Source organism: Culex quinquefasciatus, chromosome 2, assembly GCF_015732765.1.
Source record: "Culex quinquefasciatus strain JHB chromosome 2, VPISU_Cqui_1.0_pri_paternal, whole genome shotgun sequence".
In the NCBI taxonomy this organism is placed as follows: Eukaryota; Metazoa; Arthropoda; class Insecta; order Diptera; family Culicidae; genus Culex; species Culex quinquefasciatus.
This window is the reverse complement of record NC_051862.1, coordinates 221,502,336-221,528,889: the sequence shown is the minus strand read 5'-3', so window position 1 is coordinate 221,528,889 and position 26,554 is coordinate 221,502,336. Positions and strand designations below refer to the sequence as shown.

The window sequence follows — 26,554 nt, the reverse complement described above, 5'->3', positions numbered from 1 at the left end:
AGCTCGTTCAGTCATCGACCAACCAGCAACCAGTTCGGACGTGAAATTCGTATGCGCTCGCTAAAAAGTTTAAAAATAAGCGAAAAAAATCGTTCGTGTTCTGATAAAGTGAAAAGGAAAAAAAAAAGTAAAGCAAAGTTAATCGAAAGTGATTGATGCAAATTAAACTCTGTGTGTGAGAGACAGTGGCAAGAAGAATCCTGCTCGTTGTTGTTGTTATTGTGATTGACCGCGAGAGCGCGTGTGTGTTGTTAAATACGGCAAGTGGCCGGAGAATCGGCTCAGTTTCCTTGCACCCTCGGAACTAATCGCACAACAGCAGCAGCAGCAGCAACCAAACCTAACCTCACTTTTCGCCGTCGGCCGTCTGTCATCCGGGAGAGAGAGATTTCTTCGTCGCAGGACTCGTTGGTTTTCTGTGGCTCTGGCCTTGTTTTGGTGTCTTTTCGTGTTTACTTTCACCAACTTAAACTTCATCAAAAGAACAGAACCAGTCAGAATTCGGAAAACCGGTTCGCATCGGCAGCAGCAGCAGAAGCAGCTCTGATTACATCACAGAGAGCTCGCGGCTCCGCCGGAGCTGAGCGCGAGGAGCGCCAGTGCTTCGCCCCTCCTCATCGCAGGGGGGCCCGTGCTGATATTTCCAGTTGAAGTGAGCGACTTTGGTGGGGAATAAAAAGTATGTGACTGAATTTCGTTCCGTGGCCTACTTGAGAAGCAACAAAAAACGGTTCGGGTTTAGATCAGAAGAATACGGAAATTTGTTTTTATCACGAAAATTTTACGTCGTGAAAGAATAATAAAGATTTCGGGTAGTAAAAAACGAAAAAAAAAGATTGTGCGCGCACTTACGCTGGTATTGTGCGAAGAAGAGAGCAAGACAAGTTAACTTTCGTTGCTGTGTTGGTGTGTTAATTTTCGTAATACACGGTTAAGGGAAGAAGTAAAGAAAAAACAAAATACCAGAAATTTCTGAAAAAGTATGTCAAATCGTGAGCGAGATACATTCATTCATCTTTTCGCTGGAGGGTAAGTTGTTCTTAATTTTTATCGATATTTACTTTCCTGTGTGTCCCATAAACAACTCAGAAAATTCAATATTCATAAATGTTATAAAACAATGCAAAATCGAAATTGGGAACCTTACTAAAACATATCATTTGTATCAATTGTTATTAAATGTAGCCAAAACACTTAGAAATTACTAACTTCATCATCAACTAATATTTTTGTAACCATTTCAAACTATATTACTAACAATTTCAGTATTCTTCATAATTTATCAAACTTTCAACAACTAAATTATCTTCTAACATGCGATTTTTTAGACTCTGAAATTGTGCAAAATAAGATTTTCTACAATATTTGTTATGTAGGGGCAAATGTACTTAAAAAAAGCGCGTCTAAAAGGTTTCTCATAATTTATCATATTAAAAAATTGGCGAAAATGGGTCGAACAGCTCGTATTTGATGTAAAAAGTGACAAAATAGAAAAAACGAAAACATTTTTTTTTAAACCAAAATACCATTATTTGAAGTCATATGAAACCTATATCTTAAAAATTTCGAATAATCGAATCATGGGTAATTTTTTTTTCTTTTTTCTCAATTTTTCTATCAAAATTCTACAACCCATTCTGGTCAAATTTGAGTGGTTGATTACCTGTTACATCTTACATTACCTAACGTATTTTTAATACATCATAACTGCCATTTAGACCGCCATCTTGAATATCCAACAAACTTTGGAGAAAACAAGACAATGAAATAAAATAGTTTTTTTTTTCATGACTCGTTAATCCAAAGAAATGTAGTGAAATTTTTTCGAGGACTTCGGAAAATCGAGCCTGGACTTTATCTATAAATGTATTATGAACCATTACGATAGTTTGACAAAGTTGTTTGGTGAAAACTCAGAAAAATTCAACTCAAGCGTACTTTTTCTACTTCGAAACTTCTTGGTACTCGAGAATTTTTCGGTTAGTTTTTCTTTCTGAGTTTTTAACTATACACTATTGGTAAATTAATCAATATTTTCATACATAAATTCAGGATTGATTAAAAATAACTATTGAAAAGCAAAAAATAAAAAAAATAAAAATAAGATATTGAAAAGTTTTCTCGAAAGTATTTATATTTTGTCATCAAAAACATGAAAAATTAGACAAAAACTAAATGTTTTAAAAGTTTTAAGTAAATAAGTAAATTTAGCGATTACGTATTTTTCTGAATTGCATCTACCAATACCTACTACTTTGCCGAAGATGTTAAATCAATCAGAAAATTACTTAACAAGTAGAAAATACAAAATTTTATTAATTATCAAATTTTCAGAGAACTGCTCGTTTCTTAATACTTAAACAGTCTGTTAAGTACTTCTAAATTCGATAACTAAACCTGCACTGGCTTAGCTCAAATAAGGATATTTTTACTTCTTCACTTTGAAATGGGACACAATTCAAACATTCTTTTCATAGTTTTACAATCAGCAGAAATGGCGAAGATCTGCCAACCCTGTTTAGAGTTATGAGTACTTTTGTAAATATTACATTGCTTTTCATTACACAGACATATGACGTGAATTTGTATCAAAATAACTTAAAAACTGTCTTACTAAATACTTATGGCTAATCCAAGTACTTATGATTTTCTTGCAAACTTGTCATAAAATATCGCCACTTCATCAACATACATCAAGGCATTTTAAAATTAATTATGCAAAGTTTCATGAAATTGATACCTTTTTTGTTGACTTTTCATACAAATTTATAATTCATGGTTTAGTTACGAAAAATACGGCTTTCTCCCATATCGAGTTGCACAACCTCAGTCTCCAATTTTCAGTGTACACCTCAAAGCTCACCCAAGACACATTGCAAGCTGTCTTTTTTGCTTTTTTTGTTCGTAAAACTCGTTTGTGTATAAACACGATCGTGCGTACGTGTCGAGGTTGTCGTACGCCACTTTTACGACTTCTGGTCATATTTTTTCGTTTTTTGCATTGTTAAAAAAAAATTGATCATTTTTTTTTAAATGAAACGCAAATTAATGCACACCTTAGAATTGCTCTAATTGCACTTTATAAAGTTGCCTCTGGAATGTTATCTCTATTTGCATAAAGTAGGTACGTATTACTCTTGTCAGTATTTATCAGTCAGCGATAAAACTATAACAAGAGTTCATTATTCACACACTTTAAGCAAATGGAACGTACTTCTCCTCCCTCCCCCCTTACTACGTTCTCTTTCTCCATGAAACTGCCGTTCGTTGTGACTATTTTTAGAAACTTGTTTTGAATTTGCCACGATTAATTGCACTGCCTTCCCATCTGAATGATCGTTAAAGATTGTTATTGTATAAGTAAGGTCTCGTTATTGTGGTATTGTGGCACTTGAGGGTTGACGGAGCGGTTTTTCCTTCCGTTTTTGCTTTTAAAAATGTGGGGTGTAACAATTGAAAAGGTTCTATCTTGTATTGTTTCGAATATTTTTGTTTCGTATTTTTAAAACAAGTTCTTACTATTAGTTCTTATTGGAATAACATTTTGAGTGTTATATCAATCCCTTTCAAATTGTTACCCACTCATACTCAATTCGCAAATTCCACGCAAACACTCTCGCTCTCAGGCGCGCACCGGAGATATCTTTGCATGTTTATGTTTCCCCCCTCCCCACCCCCACTGCAGAGAAAAGCATAACAACTGCATGCAATGTGGCAATGTTTTGGTGTGCGGGGTGTGCCCGCGGTCCGGGACCGATTTCACCGGCGCATCGAAACCAAGACACTGACAGCGGGAGAGCAAAATAACAAAAAAGATTACGTCGTAGTTTTATAACCTTGAACTTGGTGTGGTGGCGGCGTATTTTTCTGCACACACCCTCCAACAAGGGGACGCCGAAAATGCCGGTTGGAGTAGTTAGATATTGGAGTACACAGTTGATACTAAGTGCTTCGTATTTCGAAACGATGGAATGCGATGAGTTGGCGCCTTAAGTTCCTGTCTGCGCGTTGCAGTGATTTATCCTTGAAGGAAGGGTATTAGATATTATAAAGTCTAAATGCGCAGTTAAAGGTGCAACAGTCCTTCTGATAAGGGGATGATGATGATTTATATTGTACCCGGTAAAGATAAACACCCCCAGTTGACATGTGGTAGCAATTAAAATCACGAGTTACCGACGGTGATTTGTGGTGACAAGACCGAGGATTGTTGAAGTCTGGATTTAGCTGGACATAGAAACTTGTTGGATGTTTTACAAATTTAAATTTGTGTGACGAAGACCTCATCAATAGCAAGTTAATTTTTGTTTTTGTTGTCTTTAAATGTTTGGTATTTTATAGATTTTCTGTATAAAAAATGGTATTTTGTTGATTTTTCCACAACAGATTAATGGTATGATGTCATGGTCTTTCAGGAACTATTTCAGCATTACCAAGAGCACTATTTGGTTAGAATTACATCATAGAAATTTCATGCAAATTTTTCCTAGTCTGGAATTTCATTCCTGATAATTTTCATAGCAATGATAGGCTAAAATTGTAAAATATATTGTGAATACAAAGAGAGACGAGTTGTTCCTTTTAATTCCGCTAATATATATATTTTTAATATCTTGACAGATACGTATTTCGTCTACTACTTGAAGTCTGCAAGTAGTAGACGAAATAAGTATCTGTCAAGATATTAAAAATATATAGCGGAATTAAAAGGAACAACTCGTCTCTCTTTGTATTCACAGTAATGCATTCTGCTGAAACGCTCAACCAAACCACAAAGTAAAATATATTACAAATTTTAAAGAAATTAGACACTCACATAACTTCTGACCAATCGCCAATTTTGTCCTTTTTTTGATATATGGAATGTCTACGTGTTTTGCAACATTATTAAAAGAAAATTGTTGAAACATTTTTAAGTTCATAACAAACATTACGAACTAGTTAAATCTTGGAAAATCAACAGATTTCTGTATATTGAAGCAGATGCTAAAGATCCTAACTTTAGATGAATTAGTCGAAACGTTTCCTCTTCTAAGAGAAATTCGGCAAAAGATTGTAAATTCACCAAATTGATGTACTATCTTCTAGCAATCCTTTGAAGACATCTTATGAACTACTAACATCTATAAATACGACACCAATGTTGTAAATTAAAGAAGTACCAAAAAACTCTACACTATGTATTAGGCTTGACTTAGTGTGTTCAGATAAGTATATTAATTGGATGAATTGAATAAGTATCTCCTTGATATTAAAAAAGGTTATTAAGGTTATTCGTTTTTCCAAAAACTACTATGGAATTTGAACACTTTGTTCGTGGGTCCAAATTCCATTAACACTTGTTGACGATTTTTGGGACTGATTTTTCTCTGTGTCCTTATGCACAAATAAGACAATTTGCATCATTAGTTTGTCCATATAATTTTCCATACAAATTTGGAAGCTGTCCATAAAAAAACAGTATGCAAAAATAAAAAATGTTTTTTTAAATGTTTTTTTTATCGATTTGGTGTCTTCAGCAAACTAGTATGTATGCAAACCGTGAAAATTTTATATACGGATAAGAACAATGTTTTATTGTTTTTTTGAATTACTTTTTGTCACTTGATTAAAAAAAAAAGTATTTACTGTGTTTCATTAGGGGACACAAAATTCATTTTTTTCAGAAAATTGTAGAAAAAGCAAAATAGTAGTTTATGCAACAAGTTGCAAAAAGAGGATTTTTTCAGCACGAGTCGTACATTTATCCAACGAGGTTCACCGAGTTGTATAAATACGAAGAGTGCTGAAAAAATCAAGTTTTGCAACGAGTTCCATACAACATTTTTTGCAATTCCAAAAAACACACACTGAGTGAAATTTTATGTCAAATTTTCATGTATTTTGTCAATAAATCGTTTAAATAAAAAAAAAAGTTGAAAAGTGTTACTTTTCGAAACAAGTGCTGAAAAGTTCAACTTTTCAGCACCCGTTTGAGTGCTGAAAAGTAGAACTTTTCAGCATTTATTTTGAAAAGTGTTGCTATTCGATTCTGTTATTTTTGGTACAGAAAAGTAGGCTATTTCGTCGTTCAAGAATGACAGGAAAAGTAAATAGTTTCTCGACGGAATTGCAAAAAAATATTTATGTTTTTTTTATGTCGTGATTTATTTTTTTTTAATATAGTGAAGCTACTTTTTGATTTAATTTTTTTTATGTAAAATCAATTTGCACAGTATTCAGGTTTTAGCCATTTTTAGGTAACTTTTTTTTTATTTGCATTTCTTCAATTTCTAAAAATAGCGCCTATGCTTACCCATTTAAAAAAATAAACGAAAGGCTGATAAAATTCGCCATGATAAGATACAAAATACAGGAAAATAAGATTTTCTCAGTGTTGATTACTGATATCTCGGCAACATCGATGCCAGATTACTTTATGGGATATCTGTATTTTCTTAAAAATAAATCTGTATTTTATCTGTTTCTTGTCAAATTCGAACCCATAAAAGAAACTTTTAAAATGGTCCAACTAATGGTCCGATCTGCACACAGTAATAAATTGTGTAAATTTGAAAGGTTGAATGTTACAACTTAGACCGAAATAGTGACATTAACCTAGAAAAGCGATAAAATTACACACTAAAATAGGTAAAATTACACATTTTCTGACTTAAAAGATAAGATCTTGTAATATTACTATGATATTTCATACTGTGGCATTTTTTTTAAATCGATGATTTTTTGACATTTACTGTTCTTTTCAACATGAATAATGCAATATTTTTTAAATATTTTTTTTTAAATAGGTAAAAAAATAATTTTACGCTTTCAAAATATTTTTTTTAAACAGCAAAAAAAAAAGTAACAAATTTCTTTTTTTAGCATTGAAAATTGGACCATACAAAGAAAAAAAAATCAATTCCCGAAATTGTGAATTGTGTTCATGAATTTGAGAACCACGAAAGAATTTATTTGTGGGTATTTGCACTATAAACGTGAATATATGCCTTCGTAGTTCTCAAATTCATGAACACAATTCACGATTTCGAGAATTGACTTTTTTTCGTGTGTGTTCCTGAGATATCGGCGATCATTTTTTATTTTTGATGTTTTTTTGAGCTCAAGAACTAAAAATAATACACAGAAAATAAAACTATTGAGCTGATTTCGATTAATCGAAGTGATTTTTTCCGAGGATAACCGGATAACCGAGACTGGACTTATGTAAGAAAAAATCTACAAATTCTTCACATAATAAATGTCTTATGAATGTTCATCAGGTTCTCATTTTTAAACATTTTTTAAGGTAAAATTACTCAAAAAGAGGTAATGTTCAACTATCCATACCTTCAACCTTCCAAAATTCATTTTTTTCTTTTTATCAGTCGAAAACGCTTTTTATGAGCTGCAATTGAACGTCAAACTTCTGATATGGCAAGATTTGAGGCACGATGGAGTTAAATGCTGTTCCCCTATGCACAGCTAAAAAAGTAGTAATCAAGCAGCGTGTAAAAGGCCTGGGTGTAAAATAAATATCGCATTATTTTATGCAATTTTATGTGATTTTACACTCTGAAATATGTAGCCCATAAGTATGGGAAATCTACTTGACCGAAATGTCAAGCTCATATATGCGTTTATCCTAACAGCTTTCCATTGGTCTGGTGGCCGAGTGGGCTAAGGCGCCAGTCCTTAATGTTGGTGCTGGGTTTGAATCCCGTCGGTTGCAATTTTTTTTTGTTTTTGTAAGAATTGTACATGCGGTGTGTAATATTAAGTGTTTATTTTGACGAAGGTGATGTGCACGTTTTTGCATGCGATTTTACCATCGGATTTTTTGCTGTGTGTAACACATATCATATATTTGATGTTAATCTTCGGCAGGACTATTAAAGACAAAGGGTAAAGATGAGTCTTTTTGAGTGAAATACTATTTGATAAGAGATGTTTGAGTTGATTTCCAAAGTACTGTATTATCTGTGACTTCATCAGATAGCTATCCAAGTGTATTCAATTGTGCATCCCACACTCACATGGGGTTTACCCTCTTACTCAACGCAAACTCATTATCATCTCGACAAATTTAAACACTGCTCTTCTTCGTAAAGGCTACTCTACGGTGTTTGTAACATTTTAATTTAGCGCTTGATCGCATTATAGCGGTAACCGCCCCACATGCCTCCTGCCTCTGCACCGGTTGCAACCACATTTCGTGCTGATTATTGTAGCAGCAGTTGATCGCGTGGACATGGCGAGCTAAAATAACTCCGTGATGGTTATTTTTTGTTACGCCGCGGCTTGTTGTTATTGTTTGAGCCACACCACTTCTGGTCGAGCCAGACTGGCGATCACATTTGATCGGGGACAGGTTTGAAGACTACGAGGAAGTGAATATCTATGTTGATGAGATCCCGTGTTCGCCCAGGAAACGACCCGTCATGATCCTTCATGACAGTGTTGGTATCGACATCGTTGACCGACTGACCGATCGTTCCGCTGGAGGCCACGTCCTTCGACTTGAACTGGCGCGCTCGAGCTATTAATAGGTTGTCTGTGAATTATGCCCTAAAAAGTCGAACTCACGCGTTCGCGCGGGCCTCTATCTTATCGCGCCGTATTACCAGTTTGGTTTGGTTTGGATTGAATGGAATTTTCCATTGACGGCGAAGATCTGCTGCGCGTATTTGTGAGCGGCTGTGGGGGGCTCTATCAACGAAACTTTCTTTTTTTTTCGTACGAACATCAAGTAGACTTGCAGCGTTGAGTCGAGGGACTGTGGTTGTCTCAATGAAATCCAACCTCCTCAAGTTGCGATCTTCGAAGTCTCGTGCATCGTGTTCGTAGAACGAGACGTCGCACAGGGAACAACTATAGTTGTTCAGCGAAACCAGTTTAGTGCTACAAAGTCCACTGCTGGTTGATCACATGATAAGAACGCCACCACCTGAGCGTACAAAAAGGTGCGCTGTGGAAGCGCTGATACGTGGGAGTTGTTGTTTGCGCAGGAATTCTTATCAATTTGACGAGGTTGGAAAGAAGGTCTATTTGCTAAACAAGGCAGACACGGTTTTGGTAGTTGGAACTGGACGAAACTTCATGGATTCTGGATGCCTGGACATTCGGAAAACATCTTGATAGATTTGCAACTTTGTAGGGTGTTTTCAAATGAGATTAGCTGTGAAGTCTGCTCCTATGAACTAGTTCAGTAGAGCACCATTTTTTTTCTTTGAAGGCTTATTCTAAGCTGAGTAAATGTTGATACTACATGATACTAGTCCTTCATACAATTTTGTCATGTATTGACATACCAATTAGGTATATCTGATTTTCATTCAATATCTGTTCCTCGCAGAGGATTCAATACCAAAAGGTCACTCAAATCTAGAATTATTCAGGCCTGTTGGTTTTCCCACAGTTGATTGCCTCGTCTCCAATTTAAATTTAAATTATTCAGCGCATTTCCACAAAAAAATAGGTGGTCGTCAACATGTTTTCGCCCCAAAAGCGATTCCTTCACGACGTCGCAAAAGGATTCTTGCGTTCGCGATGAGCATTCTTGTGCACGATAAATATTTGTGCAAGTGCACAGCTTCAGAGTCTCTGTTGACAAGAACGCCAAGTGGTTGCGAGCGATTTCATCAGACGGTGAAATTATTACGATTCTTTGGCCAGAAGGACTCGGGAAAACGTTATTCACGCGCGAGGTATCGACAAAACAAACCTGTCGTGATTTTACTCAATTTGTTGTCCTCAAAACTGTGGTTGCTGACTGGGAAGATGTTTACTACATTGTTTCGAGAAAGAAATATGCCTTTTATTAAAAATTGCCCTTCAACTTTGTGGCTGGCCCGTTGCCATTAAGATTTCATTTTTGACAAATCTCGGACAACAAACTTGCAAAAGAAACTAATTTGTTTGCTCGATATTCGATTTATTACCTACCTTAAGACAGTTTTAGCTGTGTCTTTCAATTATTGATCAAATAAAGTCCCACAAATCCGGGATATCTTTTACGAGTTTGATTTGGAAGCTCGCAACCTTGATACTGACCTCAACCGTTACGTTACGGCGCATTTCGGCGCGAAATCTGCAACTGCAATTGTCTGCGATTCGCGATAAGATAAGCGAAATGTCACTTTGGGTTACCCCCCCTTTGAAGAGCTATTATCTTTTATGAGTAGAGGGATTTAGCACGGTAAATCTCGCCTGTTAATTATCCGAGCAGGTGCCCAGATTAACCCAGTTTGAGCCGGACTTAGTCTCGGAGGAGGATGATTTCAAATTATTACACAAAAAAAGACCAGGGGGTGATTCACCCTTGGGAAAATGTAAACAACACCGTCGGGGGATTTTAATTGCCTTCATTACGACAGAGGACTTTGGCCTCGCGCACTTGGCTTGGCAATAGTTGTTGTGGTAGGTACGTATAAAGAATTTCACTTATTTGCAAACGACGGCGGCGGCTGTCGACCTGATTCTCGCGCGTACGACACTGTGCGAGCTTGTTCTATGAATAGAATGTCGACTAAAGTTAAGGAATTGCTCGCGTATAGTTTTGGACAGAGGACAACTAGGTGACAAGGTGAAGAAGAACCTTCTACTAACTAGTCCCCGGTAATAGTCCGAAAGATCTTTAAGTATTTCCAATGTCGTCGTAACACCTTGCCAATTTCGCTCAACTTCTGCGCAAAACCCGCAAATTTGCATTCCCGATCTCGCACCGGTCCTAGAAAATCTGGAATGCGAATCGCATTTAATCACGGTGCTAATCAGATTTCGCACCGGTCCGCCAACTTTCGCAGCAAATATGGACCTTTCGATTGTCGGTCAGAACTCGCGGATCGCTAATTACCCGTGCCGTCCATCGGCACTTGATCACGGGGACAAAAGAAAGCTCGTGACTCAAGAATTTCACAAGGGAAAAATTGCAAATCCCTCGTAAAAGTTCTTTGTAACGTTACAGGATGACGACCTGCCTTGTCGTCTATACTTCCGCGTCACCAGGTTCGCATGTGATAAGGTTGCAGAATTATCTAACAAGGAAAGAAGCGGATCCAGTGGAATATTTCCAATCTTCAAGATTCTTCGCTTACCGCTTGAGCAAATTCCAGATTCGCTCGAAATTTACGACTTCCAAGAAGTAATCGCAAACGCAAAATCCGGACTAAACTGGACCCTCCTATCTATCGCACTCGAGATGACCCGGACCACCTCGGGCTCATCATTTTCGAATAAAAAGAACGGTGATAGTGGGATTGTCCGGACAAACAAGTACGTTACGGATCGCGAATGCGGTTTCATCCTCGTGGAGGGGCTTGTTTGTCCAAAAGTCCCGGGAATCGGCCGCTGATTGGTGTGATTTCTTTTTTTTTTTCGTATTTAAAATCGGAGCCTCGCAGACCAAATAATGTGCGCTATTTTTAATCTTAAAATGAGCATGTGTGATTCATGGAGATCACACGATGTTTAATCAGTGAAACCATTGACGTCAGTAGCGGCGGCAGCCGCAGCAGCCAAATAAAAGGTTTCGAGATTAGGGATTTTGGAAGATGTAGACGGTAACTGAAGATCGGACTTTTGAGAGTTAGATTTTTTGAGTTTGTATGTGAATTCAACCGTGATAATTTCAGTTACCTTGTACAATGTACCAAACTGACTTGTTGAAGGGTTAGAAAAATCCTAATATTTGTTCTTACACTTGGCGTATTAGTCTGCTTGTCAGACATTGAACCCTTCCTCGAGTGAGACGAAAATAAGATTTGTTTTTTGTTTGTCCACGTAGGATTCTCGAAATCTGGCATTGACTGTGGCTTATCTGAGTAGTACTGTTCGGTTATATTTACACGAAATTCATAGTCAGGGAACTTCCGATAACCTCGAGGGATGGTAAATATGTCACCGAAATTTCCGGAACCACGTGTGTTGTTTTCGCTTGGTGATCACGAGATTTGAATGTAAACGAATACTTGCACCTTCAGAAAAGTTCGCTTGTATCGGTTCTTCTTGTTTTTCTAATCTTTTGGAAAAGTTTCTATAGTTTGAAAATATCTTCTTTTCTTTTTAAATGTATCAGGGGTTTCATTTTTGAACATTAAACATTGCACCAATAGTTTCTAAGATATCGCGAGTCAAAAAATATGGTCTTATTAAATAACACGGAGAAAAAACTCTTTTCTCATAAAATTTAATTTTTATGGTCTGTAAAAACCCAACAGTCCTACCATAAAAAAGAGAGCTGTTGAAAAAATTCAGCCCCTCAACATTATTTTTGCATGAGTGATTTTTTCATGATTTTTTTAGTGCAAAAAATTGATCGTTTTTCGTAAAAATAATACCTTCAAATGCCTAAAACTTGAACTCGTTTGCAAATTTGATTTTCTATCTAATATTATTTTTTTGACATTTCATTTACAACACTTTCGGGGTTTTTTTTTCTTCTAAAAATAGTATTCACATCTCCGGTACCAGATTTTGCACCACCCTAAATTTTAACATAAATTATGCATTTGTTAGTCCCATAAAATATATTCAAGAAATCGAAAATAATAATTGCGTATTTTAAGAATCGGGTTCTAAATTAAGTTAAATTTTTTGATATTATTGTTCACAACGGTTAAGCTTATTTTTCTGAGTACAATGACCCTTTGAACGACCGTTAAGGATTTAAAATGGAGTTTTAAATCAGTTTAAAAAAATAATAATTTCGCGGCCCCTCTTGTCAGAAACTGTCCTACTTGACAGTTCGTTCCAAGGGGACCATAGTTGATCCATCGAAAAAATGTTGTCTAGTCAATTTTATTCACATTAAAATGAAAAAAAGTGATCAGAAATGTTTTTATTCGTGTTTTTTAACGTTGTGCATAAAAAAATTACATAGGGCTTTACTACCCAATTTAACTTTTTAAGATCAAAATCCATATGAAAAATTGGATTTTTTTCCGTGTACTTTTTTTCATCTGAAAATTTATAATAATAACCTTTGTCGAAGACACCAAGTCCTTCAGAAAATATCTTCTCAAGGTACAGATTTTCGAATACTTGAATGCAAACTTTGTATGACCAGCCCGCAAAAATGTAAGGAGTCTTGTATGAACAAAATGATGCAATTTGAAATAGGAAAAATCTCGAAAAAATCAGAAATTCTAGAGAGTTACTCAACTGTCAAATGTGTTAAAAATGAGCTATAGTGAATTCAATTCGTGTCGCGAGTTAGTTTTATGTAACATAAATTCTAGAGTATATAATTTCAAAACAACCTATGAGCCATGGGTTTCCTATGCAGATAATACCTTTTGAAAATTTAATCTAGAAATTTGACATCTTTGAAGTTTACGTCAGTAAACGGTTCAGTTTAGTTAAGGTATGATAGATTTGGGCACCCTGAACACTCTCCATTCAAAAGAGTTGAATTTCCTGCCAATAAATAAAATTTAAAATTTTGGGTAAAAATGCTTCGGAATCATCTGAAGCAACCATGCGCCCACCCTTATTTTTGTTTTTCCATAAGTAGACGTGGGTGCGCATGGTTATTTTGGATAATTCCATACTCAATATTTACAATTTTATTAATTGGCGAGAAATTCGCTAAAATTCAATTATATCGATTAGAGCGTGTTCAGGGAACCCAAATCTATCATACCATGACAAAACTGAAGCGTTTACTGACATCAACTTGAAAATTATCGAGTTGTGTCTTCAATATCTTTGCCTTATTGGAATGGTATTTTAAATTAAAATCAAAAATTTCTGAATAGATTATATGTGATAAAGTGTATCATCACGATGAATCTCAAAACGAGTTGAAAATTACCTTAATTATCTATCTGCGAAACACTTGAGAAAACTTAGCTAATTCAAATTAGATCACAAGTCTGTCACATGCACACATACTCAAACGGATCCCGGCTCCGCCCTGCCCCAAATATCAATTTGCAGCAATTTCCATCTAAATTTACCAGTGTCAATTGATTTATCCAATTCGAGTGGTGGCTCAAATTTGCTGGCTCGCAAATCTGCGATTCGCCGCTGCTTTTATTACAAAAACAAACATTAATTTAAAATAAAAAAATGCGATGAGGCAGCAGTGGCGTCTGGCATTTTCGGGGTAAACACAAAAATAAAAATAAAAATTTGTACTGTCTCAAGTTTTTTTTTTGCAAAAAATATACACAAACACGCCTTCTTCCGACGCTGGCAAGGCAACACAAGGTTGATGGTTGGTGTGTGCAGTAAAATTAATGGCAGCTCTTTTTTTTCGCGGTTGCTGCACCAGCGCCAAGATAAATACCGTAACACATTGGTGCGCGTTTTATTGTGTGTTTACACGCACGAATACGGTAAAGAGTGATACTACGGAACGGTGCTTCAAATTTGCGTTTTTTTTTTAATTTTTTGAAGGTCGTAAAATTTCAAAATAGTCTAAACATGTTAAATTCATTAGAACCTGGATGTAATTTTACATCGAATCAAAGTAAAATTTACATCAATTTCAAATTTGCGTATTTTTTCTTTAAACAAATTTTTAAAGGTCGCAACATTTTAAAATAATCTAAACATGTTAAATTGATTAGAGACTGGATGTGATTTTACATACAATCACTGTAAAATTTACATGAATTTTAAAACAGCGTTGTTTTACTATAACTTTTCTTTAAAAAAACGAAAAAATTACGGAAAAATCTTCCATCAGGGACGACGATCCCCAGCAGACTAAAGCGACAGTCCAAAGTCCACCTCGTGCGAAGATCGCGACGGATTCGCAAAAAAAGGTACAAAAAACGTTCACATGTGATCGAGGCGTGATCAACGAGAGGATCGTTTAGCGCACTGCATCGCGGTGGTATGTGTAGAATGTTTCGTCCATACAAGCTTACTCAAAGGTAAGGGGGATCTCTTATCGGGCAAGAGTGTCCCAAATACCGCTGTTTTGGGATCAATGGAAACGCGTGGTACTTTTTGTATCGAAAAGTTGTCTTTTTTTTTAGATTTTGAAGACGTGACTTGGCATTTTTGGACGAAATGACCGCCCGTGGACAGTCCATGACCGATTTCAGTCATCCGGATTTGTTGGACGTCATTCGGGAGGTCGGCGCGCAAACAGTTTGGAACTAGTAAACATCGGCTGATTAGGTGGGGTGAACTACGTCGAAAGAACCGTTTTCACGTTTCAGAACGTCAGCTTCGAAACCGCATCAGCAAGTTCTTCTTTCCTGATAGTAGCTAGTGTGCGGTGGAACTAGTTTGCACTAGGATTTAACCGGTGCCGGTGCCAAAGTGGCGACTGGTAGGCGTCTTTCAACGAGGCACTTGATTCGCGCTTGGTTGCATCAGCGAAACGTCACAGTCGAGATAGGAGGAGGGAGCCAGCTTTTCCCAAGTCATGCTGAAGCAGGTCAACTGTGAGAGTACTATAAAATATATATTCGCAGGAAGTCTCTCTCTCTCTCTCTCTCTCTGATAAGGAAGGATGCTGTTTGAGCTGGTTTCGCGGAATCGGTTGAGCGATTTTGAAATGGGAAGCATTTCACCACCGTGAGCCATGTGGGATTTACAAATTTAGTACACGTACTAAATATAGTATTTTCTTTTGTGAGGGAGGGTGATATTTTTGGGAGATCATGGCCAAGTTTCTAGAAAGGGCTTGTGCATTGTATAATGCTTGAAGGCGACCTGCGCCAACTTAACAATCACCTGTATCTTATCGCTACTAATTAAAGCAGTTAAATCCCAAGTCCGGTAATTTACAAATCCACAACCTTGTCTATTCAGACTAGAACCGAACCTCAAAAACGTGTGTGTACGTGACCATTAACACATACCACGAGCACGTCACGTTTGCAGGAATTGCGCGCCGGACAAGTATTCGCGATTACAAGAGTACTACACTGAAATGGAGAGTCTCGGACTAGAACCTTTCAACGTGGTGGGGTGCATCGCGGTTACCTAACCCATTTGATGAGCAATTGATTGACGGGGTTAGACGGTGCAAATGCAAATCATGATGAAAGTGCATGCTAACTTAAATTGCCACTAGATGTCGTGTTACGTCATAGCCTTAATTGCATGCAAGTTACTACTTCATCTACTCGCCACCAGATGTCACTAACGGTTTTCTTTTGTTTATCCCTCTCTCCAGTATCGCAGGTACTGCTGGCGCCGTGGTAACATGCCCGCTGGAAGTGGTCAAAACGCGTCTCCAAAGTTCGTCCGCCTCGTTCATCAGCGTGCCGCCGCGTATCGTGACCGATCATCACGGCGTCGGTAAGTTGTCCTCGTCGTCGTGCGGATCGAACGAGCATCTGCGCAGCAACAGCAACTCCGCCGAGCACCATTCCAGACAGCGGGTATGCGCTAGCACGCTGCTGAGCCGCCGCCGGCCATCGGTATGTATTGGGAGTAGATAACCGTGCGTCAGCTGAGAACACTTGGTTGACTTCATCAATCATCTCATCTCGTCGTCCCACGCACGAAAGCAATTTGGTGGTGTTGGAAGGAAGAAGCAATCAGGTCGTTCGATCTCTAATAATAACTTTTTGTTAGAGAGTTGGGACAAGTTTGTTCATAAAAATTGTCCTTGATCATACTTTTTTTTTTAATTTAAAGTTTTTGAATCTACAATTTATGATTAACATCCAATACAAATTTACTGAATTTTATAGTTCAAGCAAGTTCTTAAAACTGGTAAATTTAGTTAAAAATTTGGTAGATTTGAAATAAAAGAATACAAAAATACAAAAATACAAAAATACAAAAATACAAAAATACAAAAATACAAAAATACAAAAATACAAAAATACAAAAATACAAAAATACAAAAATACAAAAATACAAAAATACAAAAATACAAAAATACAAAAATACAAAAATACAAAAATACAAAAATACAAAAATACAAAAATACAAAAATACAAAAATACAAAAATACAAAAATACAAAAATACAAAAATACAAAAATACAAAAATACAAAAATACAAAAATACAAAAATACAAAAATACAAAAATACAAAAATACAAAAATACAAAAAAAAAAATACAGAAATACAAAAATGGACAAAAATGGACAAAAATGGACAAAAATGGACAAAAATGGACAAAAATTGACAAAAATGGACAAAAATGGACAAAAATGGACAAAAATGGACAAAAATGGACAAAAATTGACAAAAATGGACAAAAATGGACAAAAATGGACAAAAATGGACAAAAATGGACAAAAATGGACAAAAATGGACAAAATGGACAAAAATGGACAAAAATGGACAAAAATGGACAAAAATGGACAAAAATGGACAAAAATGGACAAAAATGGACAAAATGGACAAAAATGGACAAAAATGGACAAAAATGGACAAAAATACAAAAAAGTACAAAAATACAAAAATACAAAAATGGACAAAAATGGACAAAAATGGACAAAAATGGACAAAAATGGACAAAAATGGACAAAAATGGACAAAAATGGACAAAAATGGACACAAATGGACAAAAATGGACAAAAATGGACAAAAATGGACAAAAAATGGACAAAAATGGACAAAAATGGACAAAATTGTCAAAATGGACAAAATGCGAAAAATTGACAAAATAGACAAAATGGACAAAATTGACAAAACAGAATTGGGTCCAATGGACATATCCAGTGACATATTTGTCCTAAGCAGCTAACGCCCTTGTCCGAACATTTTTGAAATTTGAACTTTGTGGGTTATCTCCGCTTGAGGACACAACCTCCCCGTCGAGCTGAACTTGTTGTTCCAAGTCTCAAAACTATTACGAAACGCAACCGAACCAATCCGGCTTCGACGATCCGGATTACAAACTTCAAATAGAACAAAGTGCGAGCGCCTCGTGTGCTAGAATCGACGTGTGCTCGAGCGTTGTTTACCGGTTCGCGCGAGCTGGATTTCTTTCTGATAAGGGGGCCACAGCGCAGCCATTATTGTTGCTGCTGATGTTAGAGCCTCTATCTTTATTGTGTTGACTTTGAAGCGTTTATTGCATACACGCCGCAGTATTGGAACAGTGATAACCTCTGAGTAGTGGCGATCGTGGACGGTCATCGGGAAACCGGTTCGAACCGCGATCGCACCGGATCGCTTCTTCAAAGCGATGTGTTCTAGAAATCAAGCGGACAAGGCTGCATGTCGCGATCCGGTTTGTGCTGGTGCGCGATTACAAGATCATCCCGTCCGTCATCATCCACGTCTCACGTCCGTCTGTCAAGTCTGATGGGAGTGTCCGTCGTCTTCCTTGCAGATCCTCGCCATCCCGCAGTGTGGCCTCTCGACGTCGGTCCAGTCGATCTCGATCTGGCAATGCCTGAAGCACATCGTCCAAACCGAGGGCGGTCGCGCCCTGTTTAAGGGCCTCGGGCCAAACATTGTCGGCGTGGCGCCGTCCCGTGCGATCTACTTTTGTGCGTACTCCAAGGCCAAAAATGCGCTGAACACGGTTGGGTAAGTCGATCCCCCGATCATTCCGTCGTTGACGTCCGCTCTACATGGAGTTTTGTCTATCCAACACAGCATCATCCCGGCCAACTCGCCGCTCGTGCACATCATGAGTGCGTCCTGCGCCGGCTTCGTGTCCGCCACGCTCACCAACCCGATCTGGTTCGTCAAGACGCGCCTCCAGCTGGACTACAACGCCAACGCGAAGCAGTCCGTGTCCGAGTGCGTACGCCGGATCTACGCGACGCAGGGTCTGACCGGGTTCTACAAGGGCATCACCGCCAGCTACGTCGGAATCTCCGAGACGGTCATCCACTTTGTGATCTACGAGGCGCTCAAGAAGAAACTGGTACGTATCCTCGGAACTCGCCGGCACCCATTAACCATAAACCATCTCTCTCTTATAGTTCTTGTATGTGTTCGCTTACTTGCTAATCCTAATCATGGCGAGGGTGGTGGTGCGTGACCCGCACCGTCCCCGCGCCGAAATCATGAACTCACCTCATCTTGCATGGGGCCCCGCTTCAACTTTTTATGTCCGGCAAGCGCAATCTTGCTACAAACTTGTGTTGTGTTCCCAAAAAAATCTCTTTGGCTGAGCTGAGCTGAGGCCGCTGATTGCGCACGATTGGTCACATTCCATTCCAAGCGAAAAAAAATACAGCCTGATGTGAAATGGAATCAGTCGTAAGAATCGATGGTAATTTGCTCAACATAAAATTCTCGTATACACAGTCATAGTTTTGTAGGTTGTCACGTCACACACACAAAAAAAACTCGGTGCATGTCCCCGTCGTCGCCATCGTCATCGCCGTCGTCACCTGGTCCCGATCCCGGAGAATGAGCAAAAGACACCACGGATATCCCACGGATGTTCGGTGTATGTGCAGAGTATGAACTAAAAAGAAACGTAAAATCAGTATCGTAGGGGCATGTTGCAATGGGCGGCAGCGAACCGACGGACTTGCTCTGTATCTTGTAAGAGATAAGACAAGTCCCCACACGCTGAACAGGCTCTGTACGTGAAAGGAAATTGACCTTTTTGCTTCGGGTGAGCGAGCGGCGAAACTTGTTTTGGTATTAAACTTTGTTGCGGTACTTGGGACTAGTTTTTTCGTTGAATTTAAACAGGCTTTCGTGAGAATTTCTGTGGGTGTGGCAATCGACATAACTAATTTTAGAAATTAATGTTATAGGTTTAAAGTCGTATTCGTAGATTTATGTGGATACATTGCTTTCCCATTTTTGACAACACCAAGGAATACAAAATTATTTTTTTCAAACGAATATATGACACCGAATATTTTATAGGAAATTTTCAACAAAAACTCTAACGCTATGTTACGGCAGGGTTGCTTGATTTTCAAAGTTCACATTTTTTAAAACCTCCGGAATTGAAAACACCCTGACTTCCTCGACTATTCTTCAAGACAGAGTTGCCAGATCTTCTAAGTAAAATAATTAGGGCTAGTGATTTTTCGTGATTTCATGGAGGCCTCGAAATCCGTTAAATTTGCTCTGGGTCTAAATTTCACAATTCCCAAGAAATGCCTTGAAATATTTATTTAAGACATTTATCATCAGTAATTTAACAATTCCATTTCAAACGCAGTTCTTGAGTTGTAATAGGTATACTTCACAGTATTTTTGTCTGAAATTTACGCAAATTTTGGTTCCTTTTTCAGCATTTTTTTAATTGCTAACATTTTTTAAAGATCTTTAAATACCTAAGTGAATAAGAAGGAGGACAGTACAATCTAGACATAAAACCGAAGTTGCAGAAATATGTGAATTGCTTAAATTTGATCCGGACATATTTTTTAGCATGAGCATGAGCATGAGCATGAGAGATCACCCATGGTTGCCCCTCCGTTGCTGAACAGAACCGTAATATCCTTTCAGCACTACTGATTATAGGCTTCGACGATCTAGTGGTGTTTCCCTTATCAACAGCATGTATGAATGCGCTGAAAAGATAAAACACCATGATTGCTAAAGCTAGATCAGTTGCGAATAGGTAACAGTCATTGGCCACCAACGGCGCCCGCCATGTCAGTTTGTAGACCTCGATTTTAAGGGACGGGAATGTTAGTTAGCGCAGGTTGCTACTAGGGCAGCTGATTTACTCTGTGCTTACACCCCACGAGCGCCAGGAACCTGAAAACTTGTTAGTAGGATAGGGTGTTTGGTCAGGATTCATCATAGAAGATGATGATGCGACCCAAAATCATAGTGTTTGTTAAAAGATGTTATATATTATTCTCAAGGCAAACAATCGGATGCTGCGGATGAGACATTTCCCGTTTATCGGTTGTTAAATTTTAAATGAAATGGTCTAGTCTTAGACAGCCGGCTGTGGAAAGATAGAGCAAAAATCATTTGTAATTAAAGAATGAAGGATTAAACAATGTAACTTTTAACTTGAGATGATTTTACGAGTTTTAAATGACTGATTAACGGTGCGAACGACGAGTTTCGATGTGTATCGAGCTGAAATGGTATGATAGGGTGTTGATAGGGTCAAATCAAACTGGCTAGCTGTCATCGGGACAGCCAAAGCCAGCCGCACCTTCACACGCACGCCAAAAAAAACGAAAAACACACCGACGGCGGACGCGAAAATTCTTACGACCCTACGGAAAGGAATCGCAAATCTGACTGGCTCAACTGTCATCGGGACAGCAAAAGCCAGCCGCACCTTCACACGCACACACGCACGCCAAAAAAAACGAAAAACACACCGACGGCGGACGCGAAAATTCTACGACCCTACGGAAAGGAATCGCAAATCTGACTGGCTCAACTGTCATCGGGACAGCCAAAGCCAGCCGCACCTTCACACGCACACACGCACGTCAAAAAAACGAAAAACACACCGACGGCGGACGCGAAAATTCTACGACCCTACGGAAAGGAATCGCAAATCTGACTGGCTCAACTGTCATCGGGACAGCCAAAGCCAGCCGCACCTTCACACGCACACACGCACGCCAAAAAACGAAAAACACACCGACGGCGGACGCGAAAATTCTACGACCCTACGGAAAGGAATCGCAAATCTGACTGGCTCAACTGTCATCGGGACAGCAAAAGCCAGCCGCACCTTCACACGCACACACGCACGCCAAAAAAACGAAAAACACACCGACGGCGGACGCGAAAATTCTACGACCCTACGGAAAGGAATCGCAAATCTGACTGGCTCAACTGTCATCGGGACAGCCAAAGCCAGCCGCACCTTCACACGCACACACGCACGCCAAAAAAACGAAAAACACACCGACGGCGGACGCGAAAATTCTACGACCCTACGGAAAGGAATCGCAAATCTGACTGGCTCAACTGTCATCGGGACAGCCAAAGCCAGCCGCACCTTCACACGCACACACGCACGCCAAAAAAACGAAAAACACACCGACGGCGGACGCGAAAATTCTACGACCCTACGGAAAGGAATCGCAAATCTGACTGGCTCAACTGTCATCGGGACAGCAAAAGCCAGCCGCACCTTCACACGCACACACGCACGCCAAAAAAAAACGAAAAACACACCGACGGCGGACGCGAAAATTCTACGACCCTACGGAAAGGAATCGCAAATCTGACTCATTTGATCCGGACATATTTTTTATACAAATAAGTGAGATCCGGCTTTTTAAAAAATACATAAATATCACTTAATGGGTTATAACTAGAGACAGAGTTGCCAGATCTCAAATGTTTCAGACTCGTCTTTCATCTTTCGTACATGAGTACCACTTAAGTTGTCATATTTTAAGACAGGTTTGCCAGATCTTCAATCTGTTAGACTTGTTTGGAAGGTTTCGAGAGTTGGAAATTTGTTTTGTACTTAATTGATTGACATCGAAACTGTTTACTAAGTTTGCAAAACTGATCAGCGTAAGCTGATGAAATTATGTTGTATTTTTTTACTAATAAATATATTTTATGTTAAAAATAATTTTCCCAAGAAATTCTCAACCAAACCCGGAAATGAATTTTATTTATATTGTTTGGTTTGGTCCAAACTTTGTGAGACTTTCCCTAAGTCCAAATGAGCCATAACGCATACAAGCTGTACACAAATTTTGGCAACTGCCATACAAAAAATTTACTTTTGTATGAATTTCGGATTGATTTGGTGGTTTCAGCGAAGTTTCAGGTGTTGATGAGAACTATTTAGATAAGATTACACGAAAATGTACACGGAAAAAAATTGCTGTTTTTAAAGTAAACTTGTTTTTTCACCAAAAAATATTTTCCCAAATCTGTTTTTTATATTTTTTAGGGCAACTTTTGAACCATAGAAAAATATGAACAAAAATTGTGCCGCCAAGTTAAGATTTGTTAAAAAAATCATTTTTGGATAAAATAGAAATTTTAGTCAAAAATTTTGTTTGACTTCAGTTTGTGATGTAAAATCGAAAAGTGCTTTACAGTTTTTTTTTGATAAAGTGCAAAAAGTTTTCTAAATATAGCCACTTAAATTTTAATTTTACCTGAAAAAATCCGGTTTTCGAGTATAAAATAGGGGTAATGATTCTCTGAAATATACATTTTTTTAATGGTTCAGATCAATAAACCAAAATTTCAGTTTTTGCTTTTTGGGTGGTTTTTAATACCCCTGACTCAAGGCGGTTCTAATAACACCCAAAAAGCAAAAACTGGAAATTTGGTTTATTGGACCTTTTAAAAAAACTCCAGAGATGTTTTTTCAATAGAATTGTCTAAGTAACAATAAAGATTGCTGAAATAAAATAAAAGAAAAAGAAAAAGAAACGAGAAAATTAATGTTTTGTATGTCCTCAAGCCGCTAGTTTTTGTTAAAAAAAATCGAAATCAAGGCGCACATTAAATTTTAACAATGTCTCCAAATCTGTAGAAAAAAAATCTATAAAAAAAAGTTTATTTAAAACATGAATGGAAAATGAGATTTTCACCATGCCTCCCATCTCATCAACACTTTGACGTTGGATTATAGTTTTTAAAAGTCGTTTTCAACTGTTACTAAATAATAAGATGCTAAATTTGAAATAAGACGAATGTTTGAAAAAAGTTCAATCATTTGTTTTATAGTAAAAATTGCCTATAAAGATAGAAATTAGTGAAGCAATCTGTGAAAAAAACGTAAGGCGTCCAACCCATAATGCTTCGTTTTGGGATTTCTTTTGTAGTGTTTGATTAATTCAAAAGAAACTTTTTCTCAGGTTGTCTAAAATGTGACTAGAGTTGATAAAATACAGTTTTTAAAACCACATCTCACCTCAAGTCAAGTCGTTCAGACAAATTTAAAGAAAGGAAGCAAAAAGGTCAACCGAATACCCGTACAAGCCACCACCCTCGGATACCGTCTCCATCCGAGATTGATCCGAAGAAGATTGTTGAATTCGCACATGCCCCGCCCCGTTTTGTACCGCTAAATTTCTCGTCTGTGTATTTCTTTTCCCTATTTTTTAGTCTCTGTCGCGCGCACACATCGCTCTCGATCTTCGTCCTTCATCTGTGTCTGTGTTGTGTGTGTGCGTGCGTGCTTGTTCGAGGGGAGTTGTCCCCAAATATCCTCTCCCGCGAAAAATGACACCCGCATCTAGTATGAGTTTTACATATATATTTTATTTAAAAACCTACCTCATTTAATCAATCGATTCCCAAAACAAAAGGCATCTGTTTGTTGTCCTTCATTTTGCGCTGCGCTCGAGTCCCCGGGACCAGGGGTCACACGTCTCAATCGTTTGACCCCTCCCGGCGGACCTTCAGCCAGCGGCCAGCATTGTCACGCCAACCAACCTCTTCAAGGTATCGCCGAGCCGTTTTGTCTAATCTGGTTCGTTCGCTCTTCACCTGTGTACAGAACGAGATGCGCGACACCAGCCCCGGCGACGACAAGACTTCGCGCGACTTTCTGGAATTTATGGCGGCTGGGGCGACCTCCAAGACGATCGCGTCGGTGGTGGCGTACCCGCACGAGGTGGCCAGGACCCGGTTGCGCGAGGAGGGCAACAAGTACCGCAGCTTCTGGCAGACGATCCACACGGTGTGGAAGGAGGAGGGCAAGGCGGGACTGTACCGGTGAGTTGGAGTTAGACTCAACCCTCTGTTGAAGAAGTGGGCTAATAAACTCTTGCTAAATTTTAGTGGCCTCGGAACGCAGCTGGTCCGGCAGATCCCGAACACGGCCATCATGATGGCCACGTACGAGGCCGTCGTGTACGTGCTGTCCAACCAGTTCAACAACCCGGCCGGCAACCTGATGGTGGGCAACTGAGAGCAGGCCGATGGTGGCGGAACCGATACTGGCTATCGGTTCCCGGCGCTGGCCACGCTGCTTGAACGCGCTCGCGCTGCCGAGGAGGAGGAGGACGTCACCTCGGGGACTACCACCTTCGAGGTCGAGCTCGAGTCGGCGTTCATTGTACATTGTATTAGTGATTTCTTCGTAGATCTGTAAGGATCTACCGCGGAAGGTACGAACGAACGCGTGAGGAGGGAGGGTCATTGGATTGTTGTTTTTTTTACACGCGCGCCCTCCGCAGAGAAAAATTGTTAAAAATATTTATATACACAAACACACAATTGATTACTATATTTCTCAAAAAATGCGAACAAAATTCTGTAGTTTGTAAGAAAAGCGCAAACACATCGAGCGATTTGTTTCGATGATTTCGCCAAATTTCCTGTTGTACAAGTGAGAAAAGATTACAAAAAAAAAGAACACACACAAAAATCTTGAATGATTGTGAGACTGACTGTGAAATTTTGTTTTGTTTTTGCAAAATGTTAGTTTAACTTGTTTTTGTTTCGTTTATTCGCATATTATTTTCGGTTCTACGGAAAAGAGAGATTTTTTTTCTGTTTGCAATCCCTAATTTGCTTCGCCCGCTAGTTTGTAAGCTATTCATCCCAAATTAGTCAAGAAGCACCAAGTCGCTTGAAAAATTATATTAATTTTTGACTCGGGCTTCCTTAATTCACATGTAATGCTTTATCGTAAAACAAAAACTTCTAGTTCAAATAAATACGCAATAGAAACTTCAAGTCGACCAAATCAAAGGGAAAGGGGGGCATCTTCCAACTGCAACGCGAGCCAATTAACGCACATCTAGAGCACTTTTAGAGATTCTGATTTGTGTTTAATTGAGAGAGCTGATTGTCAGGGTGGTCACTTAAGTCCAGAATTCAAGAAAACAAAATAATCTCCAAATTAATCGCAAAAAATACAAAACACACTTCTAAAAACATGTGTGAAAAAAACTGCATAAAGTGATCAACTCTTGTTATTTTAATTTTTATATTTTTAGCTTTGATTTGTCAAACATGAAAAAAATGTCAAAAATATCAACATTTCTCGAAAATAACAAAGTTTGTCAAAAATAACAACAGTCAGAAACAACAACAATTGTTAAAACTAACACAATTTGTAAAAAAAATTGTCAAAAATTTAAAAAACGAATAGCATAATATGCTAAAAATAACAAAATTTGATAAAAATAACAAAATTTGGCCAAAAATAACATATTCTGTAAAAAAATGTCAAAAATAACAAAATTTGTTGAAAATAACATAATTTTTGAAACAAACATAATTTGTCATCTTTGTTTGCTAATTTTGACAAATTTTGTAATTTTTGACATATTTTGTAAATTTTAACAAATTTTGTTATTTTTGACACATTTTGTTTTGTATTTTTTTTTATAAATTGTAATTTTTGGACAAGCTTTGTTGTTTTTGACAATTTTATTTTACGGACATGTTATTCTTTTTACTAATTTTGTTTTTTTTTTAATTAATTTGTTAGTTTTGAAATATTTTAAAATTTTCGATTTTATGTAATTTTTGAAAAGTTTTGTAATTTTTCACAATTTTTAAAATTTTGGACAAATTTTGTGATTTCTGACTTTTCTTTTATTTTTGCGATTAATGATTTTTTATGCTTTTATAGGACGCGTTTTTTTCTTTTGTTTTTCGAACAGTTTTAGAAGATTTCAAATCCTATTAATTTTCTGAAAATATGAGAGCAAACAGAAAATTTCAATAAATAAATTTCAGTGGCCACCCTGCCAGATTTTGATTTGTGATTGATGAAAAGAGAAATCTGATTGCGCACAGCACAAAAGAAATCATT

The 26,554-nt window shown here is 37.9% G+C and overlaps 1 protein-coding gene across 5 annotated transcripts; it reads left to right on the top strand.

Moving 5' to 3' along the window:
* Window positions 1–14: 14 nt before the first annotated feature.
* Window positions 15–25,467, top strand: LOC6036344 (mitochondrial carrier protein Rim2). Of its 5 annotated transcripts, none has more exons than XR_005277101.1 (6): window positions 15–1,029; window positions 16,118–16,364; window positions 18,239–18,438; window positions 18,508–18,781; window positions 18,840–19,312; window positions 23,890–24,022. XR_005277101.1 is itself a non-coding variant. In XM_038252337.1 (6 exons), exons 1-6 carry the CDS (start codon window positions 983–985, stop codon window positions 24,695–24,697), a joined length of 1,116 nt encoding a protein of 371 aa, XP_038108265.1. In that variant the 5' UTR covers window positions 21–982; the 3' UTR covers window positions 24,698–25,467. The 5 variants fall into 5 exon arrangements, 2 of the variants coding, with proteins under 2 accessions (XP_038108266.1, XP_038108265.1); XR_005277100.1 differs by lacking the exon at window positions 23,890–24,022 and having other exon boundaries at window positions 18,840–19,119; window positions 19,182–20,329; XR_005277099.1 differs by lacking the exon at window positions 23,890–24,022 and having other exon boundaries at window positions 18,840–19,132; window positions 19,182–20,329.
* Window positions 25,468–26,554: the final 1,087 nt, after the last annotated feature.